The 23,574-nt window shown below is 36.5% G+C and overlaps 1 protein-coding gene across 1 annotated transcript in view; it reads left to right on the top strand.

Annotated features, from left to right (window-relative positions):
- LOC126267816 (mucin-5AC-like) overlaps nucleotides 1–16,595 on the top strand; it is an 85,189-nt gene extending 68,594 nt beyond the window's left edge. Inside the window, exons 9-10 of the mRNA XM_049973122.1 lie at nucleotides 5,414–5,587; nucleotides 13,747–16,595. Coding sequence (XP_049829079.1) covers nucleotides 5,414–5,587; nucleotides 13,747–13,908 — 336 coding nt within the window. The 3' untranslated portion in view covers nucleotides 13,909–16,595. The remainder of the gene's footprint in view (nucleotides 1–5,413; nucleotides 5,588–13,746) is intronic.
- Nucleotides 16,596–23,574: the final 6,979 nt, after the last annotated feature.

Here is a 23,574-nt window from a genome sequence, read left to right as displayed (position 1 = left end):
CAGCTTTGCGATAAAAGGTATTCTTACACTTTTCTCACATTCAAAATGGCTCTTATCAGATGAAAAGTCGCACTCATAAACAGTGTATTTGGTAATGACATGAAGGATAATGTGACAAACCCTGCAATGGAAGTCAAAGCAAAGAATATTCCACTGCAATCATTTAGTTGCTCTCAAAGGATTGACACTCATATATCACAGACTGTATTGTTCTGACTATTCACAACCTGAATTTCAAGAACTGGAATGAGGCATGTACTTTGTGGTACACATGAAGAAGATAATAAGTTTGCCACAGACCAGCATCTACAAAAAACAGTGTACACTTGCGGAAGGAAAAACCAAAAGAATTTTCTGAATTTGTGGAGCAACAAACACAGAGGCTGAAAAAGAAATATGTTTTGTATTTAAAAATTCTGTTGCTGGCAATGGTACTTCAAATAAAAGTAGCAGTTACAATTTAAATCTAGCCATTACTGCTACTTCTAAAAAAAACTAATTTTCTGCACTAAACAAATTGTTACAGTCCATCCTGGATGTTCCATTGTTTGAAACAAACTCCTCAAGTGCATACTTGATGAATTGTTTCATGATGGATACAGTATCATAGAACAGAACAAGGTATTGGTGTGGAGCAGCCAAAAGTTGCATACAACTTCCTTTATTACCAGTTTTGCTTGTCCGATGTGAGCATTTTCAGAAACTTTCAATAGCTATCAGACAAATATAAAATGTATCTGGCTGTGTACAACACCAATGTAAGACACTTCAGTTCAAAATTCAATACTTCACAGAATAATGTAGATGAAAGTGTAAAAATTGACACGCATGGTTGAAATGACATGGCATTCTACTGAAACCAAAGAAACTGTACAAAATGAACAACGTCTGGTGTTGGTGCTGTATGCAATCAGATACATTTAATGTGTGGCCAGTGGGTACTAATAGTTTCTGAAGATGCTCGGAATGACGTGCGAAACCAGTAGTAATGGAAATTGTGTGTGAGTTGTGGTTGGTCCACAATTTTGTTTCATATGGTCACTGTTCACCTCCCATATGATGCCTGCTCTCTCTAGAAGTGTATACAGTAGTATGTGGTGGTTGAATTTCCCATTAGTGCTTTATTGAGCTTCGTCCTAATTACCATCTAAGTCCCTTATCACAAAAATTCATCCAATGTTAAGAATTCTTGGGTGGGTAGAAATAATGGTATGGAAAATACAAACATTACCCATACAGAGGACGCATTGCGTAGTAGGTAGACCCAAAACTCTGCTGCTGAATACTGCAGCTCAGGTTTTGAACAACTCACATCTACCATTACAGCACATGTTTGTGCTGCAGATGTAAATGGTCTGCTAATTTTTAAGCATTATCCACTGCTCCAAGACTCTTGTATTTGCTAAGTAGTGCTCTATCCTCATTGTTACCTGGATTTACATAGACATTCATGCCTCATGTAGAACCCATGAGACAAGCAGTGTACCATCACACTCCCAGAAAAATATCATCCCTACAATTCCAAAGATAGAAACGACAGATAAGTGCAAGTACTGTCGCACAGTCAGCTTAACAGCTCATGTATTCAAGCTGCTGGCAAGTGTAATATAAAGAAGAATGGAAAAGGAAATTGGGGATCTATTATATGACTATCAGCTCAGCTTCAAGAACAGTAAAGTTACCAGAGAAGCAGTTCTGAAGCTGTGCTTGATAATGGAGGCAATACTGAATCAAAATCAAGACACACTCATAGGACCTGTCAACCTATAAAAAGTGTTTGACAATGTAAATTGGTGCAAGATGTTCGAAATTCTGAGAAAGAAGGAATTAGCTCTAGGGAATGATGGGTAATATACAATATGTACAAGAACCAAGAAGAAACAATAAGACTGAAAGAGCAGGAATGAAATGCTTGGATTAAAAAGGGTTTAAGACAGAGATGCAGTGTTTCAGCCTGCGGATCGATCTATGTGCAGAAAAAACGGTGGTAATACAAGAAAGGTTCAAGAATGGGAATAAAATTCAGACTGAAAGGTTGATGAGATTCACTGGTGACATTGCTGTCCGAGTCAAAGTGAAGAAGGGTAACAGGATCTGTAGTACAGATTATGGGTTGACAGTAAACATGAAAAAGACAAAAGGAATTAGAAGTAGCAGTAATGAGAATAGCAAGAAACTTAACACAAAAATTGGTGAACACAAAGCAGAAAAAGTAAGGGAATTCTGATATGTTGGAAGCAAAATAACCCATGATGGACAAACCAAGGAGGACATCAAAAGCAGATTAGATAGGAAAAAAAGGCATTCCTGGCCAAGAGAAGTCCACTGGTATCAAACATATGCCTTAATTTCAGGGAGAAATTACTGAGAATATATGTTTGGAACACAGCATTGTATGGTAGTACTATATTTTCACCTGTTCTCCAGGGTATGGGCAATGTATGGCCATTAACTTTGAGTGTGGCTTACTAACATCAATAGGGGGTGGCCATAAACCATTACTCTTTAGCCCAACAACACAACATAACAATGTTAATACTAAAGCTTTGTATTAGCAGTGATACATTACTAAATAATTTAATAAAACATGTACTGAGGTTGGATCTGTTGGTCAAAATCGCGAAGGATAATAACATTGCTTGAAACAGAATGATTTTAAGATTATATAAATCCCAAAACAGAATTGTTTTAAGATTTATGTAAATCACTTTTAATTATTTTTTAGAGAAGCATAATGTATGAGAATGGTGGCTGGAAACTAATAACACATTGAGTAACTGAACAGCGTATATCACCAGAGCAAATTTTGTATTACTTTCTGCATAAGTAGCATTTATACCCAGCAACATGTGCTAAATTCTAATGTACAAGTCCCGGTGTATGAATAACATTCCCAGTATATACACTGCCCATAGCATTACTGGCTCCAGACAAAATACCTGACTAACATTTCAGGTGCAAGGTGACAAGCAAAGACTGTGAGCTCTGCCCCACACAGTTATTTAAAGGTTCATTTACATGACCACTCCTTGATTCACTGCAGATACATTAATCCTGACCATCATTCATAATTTTCATGACAGTTTCATATAATTATGTATGATAAAACATATGAAAATCATTGCAGTCACTTCCAATCTCTTAAGAAACTGTCATATATTATTTTAACAATTTTAAAGAAATACCAAACACAAAATTGCCACATTTGGCACTCTAGTCAGAACACTAATTTGACCAATTTTATAAATCACACCTACAATTCAATACATATAGAAAGATATTGGAATATTAAGGAAAGAAATTCAGGCTGATAAGATCATTTGTGTCTCTGTGGAGGAGTCCATAGTTATGGCACTGATAACTTAAATAAGCTAAACTGTTTATAACATATTTATTTGTTTAATTAGAAAAATAATCTGTTTGTTATATTGCAGGCATTGTCTTCTCTCATCTAGTGTATCACAAGTGTGACTTTTTTGATGGGTTCAGCTGTTACAATTTACTATAAACAATAATAGTAATTATGTCAATAACATGTACAGAGCAGAGGAGAGTACTATGTGAGGAGAAGAGTTGAAGACCTAGAAATCAAAGGATCAAGGAGAAGAGGAAGACTGAAACTGAGATGGAAAGACTAGGTAGTAGGAGACCTACAGGAGAAAGGGGGCTCAGAGAAGAAGCACTGGATAGGCATTTATGGGAGAGGAGGATCCAGCAAAGCAATGCCGACCCTACATGACATGGGAAAAGGCTGAGATGATGATGATGATGATGATGCCAATAACTCTTTAACTATTAAAGCTTAAGGCTGGGATTTATTTTCAATGAACTTGTCCCACTGCTGCAGTTCCAAAACTGTCATTGTTTTTCTCTAGCATGCTTGTAATGAGTTTTAATGTAATTTCATTAAAATCATACAGTATTAGTGGCAACACAGGTCCCTCCACATTACCTCATCCCATGACTATATCACCAGAACACAATGCTCTTCCTGCCTAGAAAAATCCAGTGACCACTGGGCCTCACAGGTTGCTAGGCATCTTTGCTTCCACTCAGCTCACCTGTCAGTGCCCTCTGACAGCTAGCTGCGCCAACAAACATTCACACCATCCCATAGCCAAACTGTCAGATTCATTCCATCCTGTAGCAGTCAAACCAGCTGCTAGTAATGTCACAGTAGTGAATAATGGAAAGTGGAAAAACTGGAACAGAGGAGATGGAAGTGTTTAAGATATGTTGCTACTGAAGCAAGTTGAAAATTAGGTGGACTGATAAAATATGGAATGCGGAGGTTTTCTACAGAATCGGTAAAGAAGGGAACATATGGAAAACGCTGAGAAGAAGAAGGGACATTATGATAGGACATATGTTAAGAAATCAGAAAATAGTTCCCATGGTACTAGAGGGAACTGCAGGGAATAAAAACTGTAGGGGAAGACAGAGACTGGAATGTTGTTGTTGTCTTCAGTCCAGAGACTGGTCTGATGCAGCTCTCCGTGCTACTCTATCCTGTGCAAGCTTCTTCATCTCCCAGTACCTACTACAACTTACATCCTTCTGAATCTGCTTAGTGTATTCATCTCTTGGTCTCCCTCTATGATTTTTGCCCTCCAATACTAAATTGGTGATCCCTTGATGCCTCAGAATGTGTCCTACCAACCGATCCCTTCTTCTAGTCAAGTTGCACCACAAGTTCCTCTTCTCCACAATTCTATTCAGTATCTCCTCATTAGTTATGTGATCTACCCATCTAATCTTCAGCATTATTCTGTAGTACACCACTTCAAAATCTTCTATTCTTTTCTTGTCTGAACTATTTATTGTCCATGTTTCACTTCCATACATGGCCACATTCCATACAAATTATTTCAGAAAGCACTTTCTGACACTGAAAATCTCTACTCGATGTTAGGAAATTTCTCTTCTTCAGAAACTCTTTTCTTGTCATAGCCAGTCTATATTTTATATCCTCTCTCCTTCGGCCATCATCAGTTATTTTGCTCCACAAATATCAAAACTCATCTACTACTTTAAGTGACTCATTTCCTAATATATTCCCCTCAGCATTGCCTGATTTAATTTGACTATCCTCATTTTGCTTTTGTTAATGTTCATCTTATGAAACTGGAATACATTCAACAAATAATTGAGGACATAGGAGATTAGCACAAGAGAGGAACTGATGGTGGGCCACATCAAATCAGTCAGAAGACTGGTGACTCAAAAAGGAAATTCAAATATTGTCAGTCATAGTTCATTTATAATTAGAGCTTTTTTTCTTTTGTGTTTTTACTTTTGTTTCCCAAGTGATGTCTTAGATATTAGTGACTGAAGAAATTTTGTGTCAGTTGAATCCATATATCTACCAGTACATGATTTTCACTTCTACTGAACTTTATTGATATATTTTCAGCTTGTGAACCGCCATAAGAATAACAAAAAGAGACAACCTACACCTTTAACAGAAGATATGTTGAATGAATTAAATAAAAACCATATGGGTGGCCTTGATAATTTTGGAGCAGAGGATCTCTATAATATGGAAGATGTATGGAATGACAAACCATATGATAAACCACCAAAGAAGGTAACAATATTTACTAAAAAATTAAAGCTTGTTGTTAAGTAAGTTATTGTGTTTCTATTTGCAAAATCACAGTATCTGAACCACTTAATTACTCATAATCCCACGCCCCCTTTTCAAATGTAAACTTTAAGAGGTGTGTGTGTGTGTGTGTGTGTGTGTGTGTATGTGTGTGTGTGTGTGTGTGTGTGTGTGTGTGTGTGTGTGTGTTTGTGTGTGTGTGTGAGGGGAAGGGAAGGAGGAGGAGCAGTGGTTCATGGTTGGGGGGGGGGGGGGGGGGGGGGACAGGGACTCTTCGTCTGTTGTTTTTTGAAATAGTCTTGAACACTCAAAAGATAGGACAGGAGAGTTTTCTCTCTTCTGTACAGCTACAAGTGGGTAACTTTGTTGCAGTTGTCATAGGAGACAATAGACTTCTAACCAGTCAAACACCCAGCAGAAAATCATTGACTTACCTTGCTGTTTTAAATATATAAGGCTAACAGAATGATTAGGACAACTGTACAGTCAGGGAAAATATTTTGACTGTCCTAGTTATCCTCTGTGTGTATAGCCTTGAAATCATGGGACTTATTTAAAACTTAAACTCAAAAATTTAATATGGTGTATGTGTCTAGATTTACTTTGGTGAATTTAAAACTCCCTGGAAATTCATAACAGTGGGATCCACCCCTACCCCTATCTGCTCCAAACCACAGATAAAACCTTTGTAACCATTGATTCTAAGTCTATTATATTCTGCATTTGCCCACATCATGAACTGCCTGCTTAATTCTTCAGTGAACTACTTGAAAACTGATGTTTGCTTAAATCACAGGTATATTAACTGAGGACACAAACTCAGTCATGCCAGTCATTGCAAGACAACAGCTCAACTTCTGTACAAGTAGTTCCAAGCAAACAGATTTTACTTGATCTGGGAAATATTCATATCATGCAGTTTTAAACACATAATAATGATACAGAAGAACTAGAAACAACCATTAGTGGTCACACACAAAACAAAATTAGATGTCAAAAATTTATTGGTGTTCAAGTAAATTATAAACTAAAGTGGAAGAAAACATACTGACAAGGATTGTAAGAAACTCGCTAAAGTTTGGTTACACAATAAATCACACAAATCTAAAAACCTTGAATCAAACTGAATACTTAAGAGATTACAATTATGAATAACTTAACCTTTAACTACTGTGGATAATCTCTCAGGCTGCTACATTTTTTTGTCTTTTGATATTTCATGCTCCCCAGCGAGATGAAGTAGACTCTTCTGCATACCTTCCTATTGGATGACAGGCTACAAATGCCAGAAATATGGCATTGTTGTTGCAGTTTGTTTATTTTGGTCCTTGGGAGGTCTCACAGGTGTACCATAGTGTTTGCATGTTGTGTTTTTGTTGAATGTTACCATTTTTCCATGGTGAGGAAAGCTAGACCTTCAATGCAATGTTGTCTTTGCAAGACGGATGTGGGCATTCAAGAACATCTCAGTGAATTCTCAGATGAAGACTCTGTTGACAGTGATGATGACCCTGATTCTGAGTATTTAGTGAGCATGATACTAACTCAGAGAAGGAAACTGAAAGTCATGAAGATGTGATAGATGATGACAATGGAGAAGTGAACTTCTTTGCCAAGAACAGAAAGAAAAAAATGGAGAAAACAGGAGCCTCTGATGTAAGAACAAGGCAACTAAACATCGTCTTACAGCTACCTGAACTGCAACAGATTCTGAAAATTCTTGTAGAAAACTTTCTATTTTGGAGATATGAGCCTAGCCTTTTGTTGCCCTTATTTGAAGTGGAAAACAGGGTATCCTTGTCAACAGTGTGGCGTTTTGATTAGGTTGGAGAATTGTAGGAGGGTCCGTGTGAAATGCATGAAGGCTGAAAGCAATTAGAATTTGATTCATGTCCTTGGAAGAATACATAAGGTAATTACTTACTTCTTGCTTTTTAAAATAAAAATTTGGCCCAATTCCCCCCTTGATAGAATAATGGGGTAGAATAATTGCTCTAAGGCTAAAACAACGAGTAGTAAACTCAAAGCTGATTCCAAATACAGTTTGTCATAACTGAAATGTATTTTCCTACAATTATGCTGTGAATCTGTAATACTATCTTCCTGATGATAATCTGTGAGTGGTTAGAGAGGTAACTATCTGCTGTTATTTTAATAATACATAAAGTAAATATAAAATGCAAATTCTGCTGTGGTTTAGTTTTCAAATTGTTTTAAATTCTGCATTGCTGCACAGTGTGGGATCCTTACCGGACAGGACTGATGGAGTGCATCAAAAAAGGTCAAAGAAGGGAAGCACGTTTTGTATTATCGTGAAATATGGGAGAAAGTGTCACTGAAATGATACAGGATTTGTGCTGGACATCATTAAAAGAAAGGCGTTTTTCATTGTGATGGAATCTTCTCATGAAATTCCAATCATCAACTTTTTCCTCCAAATGTGAAAACAGTTTATTGACACTGACCTACATAGGGAGAAATGATCACCATTACAAAATAAGGGAAATCAGAGCTTGTACGGAAAGATATAGGTGTTCGTTCTTTCCGCACGCTATACGAGATTGGAATAATAGAGAATTGTAAAGGTGGTTAGATGAACACTCTGCCAGGCACTTAAATGTGATTTGTACAGTATCCATGTAGATGTAGATGTTTAAAAAATGCAAATTTCCATAAAATCTGTTTTTAAGAAGTGTAACAAACAACAGGAAGTCATGAAAATATATATTCATCAAAACAAGGGTTTTATACAAAAAATAAAAAGGCAGTCTGGGAGACCTCTCCATAGTAATTGTGTTACTGTCAACATCCATAGTAGCTGAGGGTTAAATTGATCACATACCAATGATACAGGGAAAGCTGCGTAAATACTGCAATTTATTGGCAGAACACTTAGAGGATGCAATAGGTCTACTAAATAGACTGCCTACACTACTCTTGTCTGCCCTCTTCTGGAGTACTATTTCACACTGTGAGATCCATATCAGATAGGATCCATGGAGGACACTGAAAAAGTTCAGAGAAGGGCAGCTAGTTTTGAATTATCATAAAATAGGGGAAAGGGTGTCACAGATATGATATGAGTGTTTGTGTGGCAATCACTAAAGAAAGGTGTTTTATGCTGCAGCAGGATCTTTTCATGAACTTTCAGTCACCAACTTTCTCCTCTGAATGTGAAAATATTTTGTTGGCACCCGCCTACATAGGGAGAAATGATAATTGTAATAAAATAAAAGAAATTGGAGATTTCACAGAAATATTTAAGTATTCATTTGTCCCTCATGTTGTTCAAGAGAGGAACAGTAGAGAAATAGCTTGAAGGTGGTTCGATGAATGCTCTACCAGGCACTTAATTGTGGATTGCAGAGCAGTCATGTAGATTTAGATGCAGATGAAGTCAATCAAAGAACTATGTACACTGGCCGGATGCAAGATTGAACCACCGTCTTCCCAAATGCGAGTCCAGTGTCTAACCACTGCGCCACCTCGCTTGGTGCAAGTTACCTGAACTAGGTAGAAGTGAAAGAGATAAGTGGGATAGTATTGTCAGTTCTCTCAGTCAGTGCCTTCCCTACTTCTGTACAGTGTACTTTTCTTTCAAAATTATCTGGACTAGGTAGCAGTGAAAGAGATAACTGGGACAGTATTGCCAGTTCTCTCTGTCAGTGCCTTCCCTACTTCTGTACATGCCAATGAAAAGTCTTTCATTCAGTCCACAACTAAGTGCACACTATTGAGTCAATGTCAGCAAGGCATGGCTGCTACACATATAGCATCATAATAAGCAACAACTACTGGGCCCTGTTGTTGACATGATTTACATGGTGACTGTCCATAATTTAGTTTGCCACCAGCCTGGCTTTGTCACTGCATTGCTTTTGATCATTTGCACATGTGTTCACTATATGGAAGTGTTGTTTGTTTGCTGAGAGAGCTTTGATCTTCATTGCACATTCCCAGTCTTGTTCATGGCTAAAAGTGGCTGCTACAGGACACATTGGGTTAAATGAACAGTATCATCTGCAATACATACCAATTTCTTTGTGACATTGAAAACAATCTCTCAAGAAGTAAAATTTTGTTGGCACTACAGACTGGAACACTGAGGACCTGTGGTGTTTCACCCTGAACAGTGCAGAGAATAATATGTGCAGAAGCACAGGGGAAGGAAATCTGAATTCTAGATACATGGTTCATTCTCCATGAAAGGATATTAGCAGAGGAAGAACTGTCAGTGATTTGTACAAGTTCCAGTTGGACATTGTTTGTCATATTGTAATGAAATTTTACAATCATGTTTCATATTTCATACAGCAAAAGGTGACAAATGTCTTATGCAACAAGACTGGTTTCACAGGGGGCTACCATTCAACTGGCAATATTTTAAAATGTTTGGGATTTTGATACAGAAAATTCAGTGAAGGAAGATGCAGTCTGATGTAGAGACCATACTGTAGCAATAGGCCCACTACTATGAAAAAAATACACTACACTACATCAAGAAAGAAAATATTCCTTGCCCTATTATTCATCTCTCTGAGATCTGACAATCAACATTGTGCCAGGAAGCACATCTAAGAACAAAAGTGGCTTGAAAGCTCTGACTGGGAAAGGTAACAGACATTTTGTATGTCATATAGAATCAGCAGAAAATGGTTTCATTAAAAGTACGAACTGATATTTATGTTCAGCAAATCTAGTGATTTTCATTATGAAATGAGCAGAGATGTGGTGACAATTGCTTCTTTTTAATTTTTTTTTATTATGTGGTTTAGAGGAGAGTTGTGTCATCATCATGTACAATGACATTTATCTTTCAAAGAATGAGTAAAAAAGTGATAATTCAAACACAATGAATGGAGAAACTGTGCAGTAGCTAGAAGAGAAAAATATTTCATGTTAGAGCTACTGTACTCGCTCACAGGCATTGGAGGAAGTCAGGTGACATAAGCACATTTACAGTCAATTCGAACTTGACTAAATACCATCCAGAATGGCCAAAAGGTTTTAAGGCTTCTCCCTTAATAATGCCAATACAACCCAATAGAAAATAAGAAAATGTGCAAGTAGATGACTTTCTTAGTTCTCCAGAAGATGATAATTAAGAAACAATAACTTAGATTAACTGCTATGTTTCTTTTTTCTTCTCTTGACTCAAACTTGTGAACACAATTCCCTCTCACCACTGCCTTTCCCTTTTTCCTTTCTTTTTACCAACAATTTTTCAAAATGCCTGTGCTGACATATTTGTTCATTTTATTTCCAGGGAGCAGGGGTTGAATGTAAGATGCATATCTTATGAACACTTAAATGTCAATATAATGAAAAATTAAATTGATTTGCAAATTGACAGAAGAACAATAACAGAGTATTTTGCTACAATATGCTTCATAATTCATGCAAAAATACATCTGAATAGACCTCCATTTTGCAGCAGTGCCTTAAACAGATTTGTCAATACATCATTCTGCAGCCATAATTGTTTAAAACAACTCTTTATCTGCTTCTGGCTATAAAATCTTTATTGCAGACTGCTGATTTGGTCAAATACTTAACTTCCAAGCAAACACTTTGTAATGAATTGGGCATGGCAATTGGCCATCGGCCATTTCATAGCCAAGCCAGATAGCACCATTGATAGTACTGTTGGATGACAAAGTTTATTTAGTTTATTCAACATGGATCTTCTGACAGCTGAGATCTACCAGAGAGAACATGAGTGTGCAAAGTGTACAGAACAGGTGGAAAAGGGAAAGGGGGTGGGGGGATGACTTCCATACTTGTCCCTCCAGTCACCACTTCCACTGCTCCATAGTATGTTTACTTTGTGCACTTTTGATACCAGTTATTTTACAGAAGTATTTTCTGGAGCAATGCAACTAGTAATGAAAATATTTGTCATGCCAAGAATGCAAGAAGACTACAGCGTAAAATATGTAATGAAACATTTTGAAGATTCCTCATAGCAAAAAGATTTTTTATTGGTGCTTTTGAATAAACATGAAGACTACTTTTTCATTAACAACAACATATAAAATTAAAACATGATCAAAAACAAAGCCCATACCATCTTTGGTTCCACACATAAGGTTCAGAAGAATATTATATGTGCTATCTGATAAAAAATATCTGAACACCTACTAGTAGGCATTAATATGAGGTTTGTACCCCATCTACCTGTATGATGTCTTGAACTCTTCTGGAGATACTTTCAGTGAGGTGTCTGTGGACAAATGGCAGCCATTATTCTTCAAGAGTCAAAATCAAAGAAGGTAACGATGTTGGACACCTGGATCTGGAGTGAAGTCAATATTCTGACTCATCCCAAAGGTGTCCCATTGGTTTCGGGTCAGAGCACTGAGCAGGGCAGTCTACTTCAGGAATTTTATTGTCCATAAACCATTGTCTTACAGATACTGCTTTATGACAGGATGCATTGTAATGCCGTACAAATAGTTATTGACTATGCACTGCTCCTCTACTGTATGCAGTGCACAATGCTGTAAAATGTGTTCCTATCCTTCCACTTTTAACATTTTCTTAAGCCCAATAAGGGGATCATTTCCTAACCACAAAAAGCAGCCCCATACACTAACACTGCATGTCTTGTAATTCATTGCTGACACTATAATAATGACAGGAATTCGCAAAACCCAAACCCTTTTATCTGACCGCCGTAGGATGCAGTACGATTCATTACTCCAAAGCATTTGTTTCCAGTCTTCCACTGGCCTGTGATGTCACTCTTCTCACCACCTCAAGCAACACTTATCATTGACTACAAAAACTTGTGACTAATGAGAAGTTGCTCGACCATTTTACACATTTTTTTATAACTCCCTATAAATAGTCATTGTGCTAGATGGGCTACTTGTAGCACTTTGGAGCTCATGTGATTTTTTTTACAACCATCCTCTGAAATGCTTGACAGTCCCTGTCCCAGTACATGAGGTCTGCCTGGTCTTGGTTTCGCTATGGTTGTTCCTTCATGTTCTCATTTCACAGTCACATCACCAGCAGTCAGCTTGGGCAGCTTTAGATGGTTTGAAATGCCCCTGATGGATCTGATACTCAGATCCATCCCATGTTCAAAATCCCTGAGGCCTTCTGTTGTTACAACTTCTCTGCTGAAAACACAATACTTCCCACCTCCTTTTATATGGGTGGGTTTGCCTCTTGCGACATCTAGCAGTCAATTCTGCATTACAAAGGTGTGTCGGATACTTTTGATCACATAGTATATTCTAATAAAACAGTCTTGAACACGGTACCTGCAGGCAAAGCCAAGAAATTGGGACTCTAAGCACATTAAAAACTAAATTAAATGCAAAAGTTATCAGTCTTTCTTACAACTTACCTATCTGGGCTTGGGAGACTGAAAATCACTGGCAGTAGCATAACAGTGCTTGTTGTACTCTGGAATCCATTCTCACAGTATTCAGTCAGCTGTTACGTTTTCCACTGCATCTGTGTCCTAACATAAGTCTTTTAAGAGGGGTAGAAGCTATGACAGTTGTGAAGGGTTGACCATCATACTAAGACTATGTTCAAGGGAGAACTGCCCGTGCTTTTATGGAACAATCTGTATGCCAGGAAAGCTTTAAACATCACATAGTAAGACTATAATCACAACAGTTCCCTCTTCATCCCATAATGTATGACTATGCACTTGAATCTACACACCCAGTCAGCTCTATTTACCCATTAGAGTCTTTCATACAAAATGTTTTTCAGAGTGTGCTAATCAAAGCTTGTTCACTCACTTTTATTACTAATTTTTCATAATTATCCTTAAACTATTAATAAACTGTGTTAAGCATAAGTGCATATGGTTACATGAAAAAATGCAGATCAAATTATAGGAAGATATGTAACTTTACTCTGTACACGAATCTGTTTGTCACATGATATAAGGAAGCTATAGTAAAATTCATCAAACTAAGTTGTGTGTTCTAAATGATCCTTAAAACTCCAAAGTTTAGTGATGATTCCAACAGCTATGCTCAGTTGTATGACACTTCCATCATGAATAAGTTTAGCGGTTGATCATTTAAGTTCAAGTTTGACTAGTAATAATATTCCACTGAATAACATTTGTTTGTAAATTTAAGGATTATATTCAGTTACCTTTCGGATTACAGCGTTCATCAGCTTCACTTCAAGAAAACAGCATGGCAAACCTTTATGATAGCTGGCGCTCTGAATGGAATGGATACTACTATAATGCATATTATGGAAATGGTAATGGATCTAGCACCAGTGGGTATGCACGAAGAAGGTCTGACTATGACACAAATTTCTGAAGTAAGCAATCTGTGGCCACACAAGCATACCAGGATCATCTGTCTGATAGTCCTTAGAAAAGAGAAAAAATCTGTGTTGTTCAGTGTTTCAGGAATTACTTATTTCTATAAACTGTAAATAATATATGTAAGTCTGATATTTGGAAATGTGTGTCCACATTCTAATTTCTCTAGTCAGGTGACAAAATGGAGTCCATAGATATTTAACAAGCAACAGGAAACTGTGATAAATTTTATGTGGCCATGCTTAAATCATGACAGCAATTACAGCTGTACAAATAACTGTCAAGAAGGACTACAATTAGCTCAATGTTGTGATAACTGTAAGCAGATCTGATAGTTGCACACACAATTTTATTCATGAATAAGAGGTTTTATCCTCATTACAAATTATATTCATCCAGGAGAATTTCTCTATTATTGTCCTCTGTGAAATGTGTCCCAATAGAGAAGCTGCCTCAATCTTTGTTGAAAATCTTGTTTTCAATTTAAGATTTTTTATCTAGTAATCAAACTTAATATATAGCAAATCACTTCCAAGTAATACTCCCTGTAACTTCAATTATACTGTTTGTCCAGAACAGATATTTATGTTAAGCAACAGGAATGATTCAATGGCTGCACTCAAAATCCCACATACTTTTAACAGTGCTACATGTTGTGAAAATCAGCAAAATGACATAAGTCATGAACGTTTCTGCTCATTTGATAGGAAGCTGTAAGCTGAATGCCAATTGAGAAATATTTTGTTACTGATAGTAGTCAGCTGATAACACTATGGACTGATAGAATGCACAAAAAGATCTGCAATTAATCGCTATTTAGGGTCTAGAGTTCTTGAACAAATCCAAACAAAAATCTGTAAAAGTATGATGACTTCCTACAGTGAAATATTTTCTTAACTGATGTATGTTTAAATGGGCCTAGAAACTCTATCTGCTGGCTTTATTTATACATAAATTTACAGTGCAGAGTAGAATATTTTAATTCTGAAGAAGCAACTTAAAAATTAAATAAAAGCTATGAGAGGAATAAATATTTTTGTATAATAGACTCAATTGATACACTCAAGAATTCAGCATAGTTTTCAGTAGTAGTAATCGTTCATGACCAGTGTTACATGATTTAAGAGAATAGTTCTTTACATAGGTACAAGGTGCTCTCAAAATTACCATACCAAAAAATATGACAAAATGTGCTAATGATGTACAAAGCCATCTACAAGCTTGCCTAAAATTCTTGAAAGGACCTTTTGTGAGAGCATTACAGGGAAATGTAAGGTGAGAGACTAACAAAAGAATGGAATTTTAAGAAACATACTTGGTAAATCTTACAAAACACCAACCAAAAGTGTCAGTTTCATTAAAAACCTTTTAGCATAAATATTTATTGTGATATTGCAAACAGGTGCAAGCTTTAACTTAGGTTTCTGCTGTAACTAAATTTTCAGAATTAGTAGATTTATTTTGTCATAGACATAAATAATTGACTTTCTATTCTTTAAGCACCTGAACTTCCTGTCCACACTGCATAATCAAGCTGAGGGAAAACTCAACAATATTGGTACATTACATACACTGTGGTACTTCTACTTACATGTGTTTCTCTCCTTTGGAGCATACTAAGCAATGAACATCTTACTTCATTAATATTTTCTTCTAAATATTAGTGGAGTTATGCTCCATGAGCAAGAAATTTTGTGATATTTGTGTCTAGGTGCTCACCTAGCCTTCACCAACTGTTGCAAATAAAAATCAATGCACTGCCATGGAGCTAGACCATCTCCAAATTCCAAATAAATCCATTCACTCCAGGCAAATTTAAAAGAGAAGTAGCAACTGCTACAATAGCACAAAATCTGAGTTAGGCCAATATTCCCCATGCAGATCTTTTATGCTTGCATATATGAGTCATGGATGATTTCTCTTTGCTCTGTTGTAGCATGATGTGAGCTAGCACCCTTTAGTATACTGTTTACATATCTTTTTAAATTAAACTGTTCTAGCTTGTCAATAAATGTGCTGAAAGGGAGATGATGGTCTTGGCCATTTTCATAGTGTTTTCTCAACCACCTCCCCTTTCCCCCCACTTTCCACTTGTGTACTTTATCTAATAATAATAACCATGGCAGTTTTATTACCAGTGACTCCACCCATTGCCATCCAGTTTAAGTATTTATGCTTCTGGATGCCTGGTGCCTGGAACAGCCACTACTCTTGCCAGCTGACATGACCATTCCTAATGGAATTTCAATGAAGCTTTGCACATAGGCCAAGAATTTGTAATCACGAAGGATGTTCACTATATTTTGAGTACTCTAGGCTCTTCGTATGGTGAACTAAACATTAGCAACTGCATAACTATGTAAAAGAGAGGGAGAAATAAGCTAAAAAACTAATATCATTCCCTGAAACACTTTTTGCATTTCCAGAAATATTTTGATCATTAATTTCTTAGAATTTGTTCACAAAAAATTACTAATAAATTTATTATTTACATCTGTTTTACAAACCATCTGTACATGTTTGCCACATGAAACAATATTATTGTTACATGTATACATGTGTGTGCGAGTGCATGTGTGCGTGTGTATATTATATATAAATCTGTACAAAGTCAAGTTTAAAATATTTTGTATATACTGTACTTCATTGACCAATAAACAGAGTGAATGTTTAAAAATTGTATCAATTTATTCTCATTTCACATAACGCTCACAATTTCCTCCTACATCCATAAAAAGATACAATTAACAATTTTCAGTGGTACATTTCTTTTGTAAGCAATTAGCTTTTAGCTGTATGTAGACTGCCTTCTTATTAATTAATTATAACGTTACAAATGGGGAACAAAAAGGTTTTCCACAACTATGCTTTAGCTGCTATCACACTGAAGTACTGGTCGATAAGAGTTGGTGGGAAGGAGACTTTTCTGATGTCTTCAGATTTCCAGAATTTTAATGAATGAAAAACACCATCTGTATAAATACTTTTTATTGATGATAAACAGTTTCAGTCTGACTAGCCAACCATCTTGAGATGACGGAACAGCCTTGCTACTACTGTCAAACTACACCTTGTGGTACCAGATCAAAAACAGTCATCATTAACAAATAAAGTAGTGATCCAGACACTGTTTTTCATTCACTATGCCGATGGAGATAACACTTCCCTGAGATGCATCACTAATTACCACAATGTTCTGTAAGTGTACTACTAGAGAGGCAATAGATAAATGGAAGAGTGTAGATACCACAGAAAAAAATGGTGTTTGAAATTTATTCATAATTATGAATAAATTTTTTAATATTAACACAGCTGCAAATTGTCACCACCATCATCCCCTCAGCATGCATGCATGCCTGAAGGAACAGACATTGTAAAATAAAAATGATGTCATCATAAAATTTTCAGTTTTTTAAAGAGTTTATTAATCAGAGGAAAGACAGAAAACAGTTTTGATTCGATTTTTATCTAATCCTGTCAGATCGCAAAACTGAGAAAGGCATATATTTAAGAAATGGTGCATAATTAAGTTCAATATATAATCATTTGTAATTCAAGAAATATTCTTCAGTTGTTCTTCAGTCTCTAGGTAATCAAGTACAATTAAGTGATCCAGTCTACTTACTGGTCTAACTACAAAGAATTTGCTTAGTTCTGAATTGAATTTTTTTTAATGAGTTTTAATGCCTTTGAGGAAACTGTGCACCTGTGCTGTGTCATAGTTGTGACTGCAACAATTTGTTTGTTTGTTGTTGGCTGTCAACATCATCAGAAAGAGGTGGAGGCTTCTGATTCCAGAAGCCCACATCCTTACCAGTGAAGCTTAAGGAGGAAAGGAATACACAGAATAATATCAGAAGGTAGATAGAATTAGCCATGTGTCCTAGTTGAAGAGAAATTGGTAGTAACTGGTAAGTAACACACAGTCGGTTACCAAAAATAAATCTGGAGTAAATAGGCACCTAGCCACAAGTTATTGCTAGACAGTGAGGATCTCACTCCTGCAGGTTGCACTGGTGCCATACTATATGTCAATACAATTTCATTAACAGAGTGACTGCATTATTCATTCAATTGCTGATGATATTTTGTTGTAGCAGTATAGCTACTGTTTACATTTTGAAGACACAAGAACAGAACTGCATAAGCATGTTTTCAACAAGAGAACTGAACAGCGAACTGTAAAAAAAGTGTCAGAGCTGTAGGAACATCAGGAAAAGTTGACTTCATGTCACCTGGATAGTGTCGAAACTGCAAGAAACCTATAACACAACTGAATGATTTTGTCAAGGATGCTTTAAGGTCCTCCATATTTGAAATGTAAACATATGGTGAATATATCCAAAAAATGGCTCTGAGCACTATGGGACTTAACATCTGTGGTCATCAGTCCCCCGGAACTTAGAACTACTTAAACCTAACTAACCCAAGGACATCACACACATCCATGCCCGAGGCAGGATTCGAACCTGCGACCGTAGCGGTCACGCGGTTCCAGACTGAAGCGTGAATATATCCAACATCACAGAAACTTCTTACAATAATTCAAGAGGAAATTAGCTTTAAGGGTAGCACTTCATTGATGAAAAGAATTTTAAAAGACACTGGTTTTAAATATGTTAAAAGTAATGATACAAGGACGTTTTTAATGGAAAGAAATGACAACTCAATATTCAATATTCAGCCATATTCCTGAGAAAGATTACCTTGATGAAACATGGGTGAATCAGGATAATTCCAGGAAAGCCAGCTGAAAAATGAGTGATGGTGGTGGTCGTTTTCACACAGGAAAAGTTTCTTCGATAATCATTCTTATGGTTTTGTTCCTGAGAGCAAACTTTCATTTAGTTGTAAGAAAAACAGCAGTGACTATCATTCTGAAATGAATACTGCTACTTTCAAGAAGCAGTCCATGTACAGTTTTTGGTGACAACCGTTAACTTTGCAAGTAGTCAGTACAAGTTACAAAAGACGAACGACTGGGTGATTTAAACAAGAAAACACACAAACTTAACTGCATGTGAATGTGGTCATACAGTTTTGTGTTTACCCCCACACAATGCCAGTATTATCAAATTGAATAAATTTGGACGCATGTAAAGGCTATGGGGGGGGGGGGGGTCCTCAAGATAACAGATAATGAATCATTTGTGCATGAGGCAACAGACATCATCCTCATCATCCTCTGTTCATCAAGGGCAAACTGTCTGTGGCATGTTGAAAAGTTCCAAGAAGACCACTTTGATAAGACAGTGAAGATGAGTATAAGTCTTGAACTCATCACAAATTTACAACTGGATACTTAGGACACAGACTCAGAGAGCAGTGATCATGGCATTATAATGTAGGCTCTGGGATAAAGTAAGGTAATGAATCGTGCTAATAGCACCAGATAAATTTATCAGAAACTCTGATACTTTGATAGATAACCTCATCATTTTCAACAGACAATTGTGAAATGCCTTAAAGTGACAGGGAGGGCTACCCGTCAAGGTAGTGGTGGTTTATGACAAACTTACAGGGCAGCACTCCCTCGTGTTACTTGAAAATGATGTTTAGTTGTTTGCTAGTTCAATAGCTCATAAATGCAGTCTTCCACTGTTATGTGGTGTGAGTTAGTTTACACTCATAATGCTCTTTGTCAGTGAAAAATATGTCACCACATTAACCACTTACACAACTGTCTTTTGCATCAGTCTTTGCTACCTGTAATTCTTTTTTGACACAGAGATTCACACTTAACTACATTCAAACAAACACATGCATCCATTACAAAATTACACCTTAAAAAAGATCTGTAGAGTAGAAGGAGTTGTTGAGCAAATATAATCATTTCAGATTACATTTGAAATTAATTTTATTACCCTTTAGATTCCATGTTAGATTCTTCACTTCAATGGGCAAGCTGTTAAAGATTTTTGTGGCTAAACAGCTCACTCATTTTTGTGCCACTTGATAGAGGACTGATGATCTGTGTAAAGAATTTTTCTTTCATTGTTGTAATGATGAATTTTACTGTTGTTTTCAAATTGCTATTGATAACTGAAAACAAACTTCTTACAGTCATAAATATGATGTAAGGCTGTTGTCACTATGTTTAATGAGCTGTCTTCAAGAGGTTCTAGAGTGGACATCACATATTACACATATTACACACTTTTCTGCAACAAATACTTTTTTCCTCTGAGAAGAGTTACCAAAGACTATCACGCCACAACAGATCAGTGTTCGAAAGAAGAAAACATAATTCAGCTACTTGACATTTTATCCTCCAGTGTTTGCTGTTATCAATAACAGGAAAGTTGTAGTGCTTAGACACTTTAGCTCAAAATTTAGCGTGGACTTCAATGTGAGATGCTTATAACAGTTTCCACAATGAAACTTTGTCTCAAAACCTGGCAGAAAATCCAATGTGATTCTGGTCGTATGTGAAGTATGTTAGCAGCAAGAAACAATCAATGCCTTCTCTGCATGATAGCAATGAAGATACCATTGAAGACAGTGCTGCCAAAGCAGAGTTACTAAACACAGCCTTCTGAAATGCCTTCACAAAAGAAGACGAAGTAAATATTCCAGAAATCAAATCAAGAACAGCTGCCAACATCGGTAATAACGCAGAAGTAAATATCCTAGGAGTAGTGAAGCAACTTAAATCACTTAATAAAAGCAAGTTTCTGGTCAAGACTGTATACCAATTAGGTTCCTTTCGGAGTATGCAGATGCATTAGTTCCATACTTAACAATCATATACAACCGTTTGCTTGACAAAAGATCCGTACCCAAAGACTGGAAAGTTGCACAGGTCACACCTATATTCAAGAAAGGTAGTAGGAGTAATCCATTAAATTACAAACCCATATTGTTAACGTCGATAGGCAGCACAATTTTAGAACATATATTGTGTTCAAACATAATGAGTTACCTTGAAGAAAATGGTCGATTGACACACAGTCAACATAGGTTTAGAAAATATCGTTCTTGTGAAACACAACTAGCTCTTCATTCACATGAAGTGCTGAGCACTATTGACAAGGGATATAAGATCAATTCCATATTTCTGGATTTCTGGAACACTTTTGACACTGTGCCACACAAGTGGCTCATAGTGAAATTGCATGCTTATGGAATATCATCTCAACTATGTGACTGGATCTGTGATTTCCTGTCAGAGAGGTCACAGTTTGTTGTAATTGACAGAAAATCATAGAGTAAAACAGAAGTGATTCCTGGCATTCCCCAAGGTAGTGTTATATGCCCTTTGCTCTTCCTTATCTATATAAATGGGAGACAATCTGAGCAACCGTCTTTGGTTGTTTGCAGATGACGCTGTCGTTTATTGACTAATAAAGTCATCAGAATATCAAAACAAACTGCAAAACGATTTAGATGAAATATCAGAATGATGCAAAAAGTGGAATTTGACCTTAAATAATGAAAAGTGTGAGGTCATCCACATGAGTGCTAAAAGGAATGTGTTAAACGTCAGTTCCTTGATAAATCAGTCTAATCTAAAAGCTGTAAATACAACTAAATACCTAGGTATTACAATTAAAAACAATTTAAATTGGAAGGAACATATAGAAAATCTTGTGGGGAAGGCTAACCAAAGACTGCATTTTATTGGCAGGGCGCTTAGAAAATGTAACAGACATACAAAGAAGACTGCCTACACTACACTTGTCCGTCCCCTTTAAGAATACTGTTGGATGGTGTGGGATCCTTACCAGATAGAACTGACTGAGTACATCGAAAAAGTTCAAAGAAAGGCAGCACATTTTGTATTAGTGTGAAATATGGGAGAGAATGTCACAGAAAAGATACAGGATTTGGGATGGACAGCATTAAAAGAAAGGCGTTTTTCATTGCAATGGAATCTTCTCATGAAATTCCGATCACCAACTTTCTCCTCCAAATGCAAAAATATTTTGTTGACACTGACTTACATAGGGAGGAACGATCACCAAGATGAAATAAGGAAAATTAGAGCTCGTACAAAAAGATATAGGTGTTCATTCTTCCCGCGCGCTATACGAGATTGGAATAATAGAGAATTGGAAAGGTGGTTCAATGAACTCTTTGCCAGGCACTTAAATGTGATTTGCAGAGCATCCATGTAGATGTAGATCTGTAACAAGTGAATTCCAATTCAGGTTCCTATGAATAAGTGACTGTGTGATACAGTAAAATATACATTATTTTATCCAGTTTTGATGCCCTTGTTGTCTGATAAGCAAGTTTTTGAGAAAAATTGTGCTTAATATCTTCATAAAGCTGCAGCAGCTGCTTTTGCCTAATGATGTGACACGGACTATAGCTGTGGAGCAGCTGATGCAATGTCATCCATATTTTAAGTAATATTTCTCCCGTAGATGACTGCTTGTAATTGGTCACAACATTTGTTATTCTCCTCATAAATTTGAGCATGTAATACAGTGTAACATAGCCAAATGAACCTGACTGTCATCAGCAACAACACAGTCTGGCAACAGGGGCTTTGTTTCCCCTGTTTCTGCCATAACACTTATGCAAGCCTCAGCTCCTCCATGCTTCCACATCACTCCCTATCTCTGTATGGAGCTACCTTCCAACATGATGCAAATTGTAACCAACTATCACAGCCTACAAAGTATTTTCAACTTATCATAAATCTTAATTGAAGTAAATATCTTGCTAGAGAGTAACAACACAAATTTCAGAAAAAAATTCTTAGAGTAACATTTCAAAAAACACAAATATATTTTGAAGGAGTTTCAGCAGATTTTAAAGTAATTCAGTAAATTATCAGTGACACCTGTGGTCATGTACTGATATTTCTCTATTTTCTTTCATTCAGAATGCAACAGATTACTCCAGAAACAGAATGTAAAACTGTTGGAGAAGATGACATTTCAAGTGTACTAAAAAAGCACTTAGATCCACGGGACTTTGACCACTTCTGGGAACATTGCTGTTGCAGACTGTGAGTTTTGTTGAATTCCTTATGCGAGGCTAAATTAGAGTGAAGTGGTGGGTTTTGAAGGTTCCACAACAAGTTAAGTTGCAACTTCTACTTCTTGTGTCATAAGGTCTTATTAGATCTACAGCCAAAGTTTCACTTTTTGATGGAAACAATTTCAGAAACTAGAAATTTCAATTGCAAGGTATGTTATACAAATTGGATTTATTGGAGCTCACTTCTAAGGAATACACAGAATGAGTGAAGTTTGTAGATAGTGATATGGAGAAAGGAACAAACTGAGAATGAAAAACAACTAAAAAATCTCACAGAACATAGTTAAAAATGTTGTTCAAAAATAACAGATTAATTGAGGACAATCATCTGTAATACGTGAAAGAAAGCAGCAGTACGTTTCAAATGTGGAAACACTTGTGTGACACATCTGAAAGAAAAAGCATCACTAGTCAATTACTTATGCGTACAGTTACTACAGCTGAAGTCCAATTCAGCAAAAAGTACCATGAGTGAGCATTTCTAAGAATTTGAAAAAATGATACACGACTTCTGGTTAACAGGTGTGACAGTTATTTTAGTTAATAATGCCACAAAAATATGATAATGTTGTAACAGCAATCAAGAACATATCTAACCCCTCATCCTTGCCTGCCACATCATGCAACACATGCAGACAATGCCTCACTACCTCCATTTTGGTGAACTTGG

The sequence above is a fragment of the Schistocerca gregaria genome, chromosome 4 (assembly GCF_023897955.1).
Source record: "Schistocerca gregaria isolate iqSchGreg1 chromosome 4, iqSchGreg1.2, whole genome shotgun sequence".
Classification (NCBI taxonomy): domain Eukaryota; kingdom Metazoa; phylum Arthropoda; class Insecta; order Orthoptera; family Acrididae; genus Schistocerca; species Schistocerca gregaria.
The sequence above is the reverse complement of the archived record's forward strand: the minus strand, read 5'-3'. Positions and strand labels throughout refer to the sequence as shown.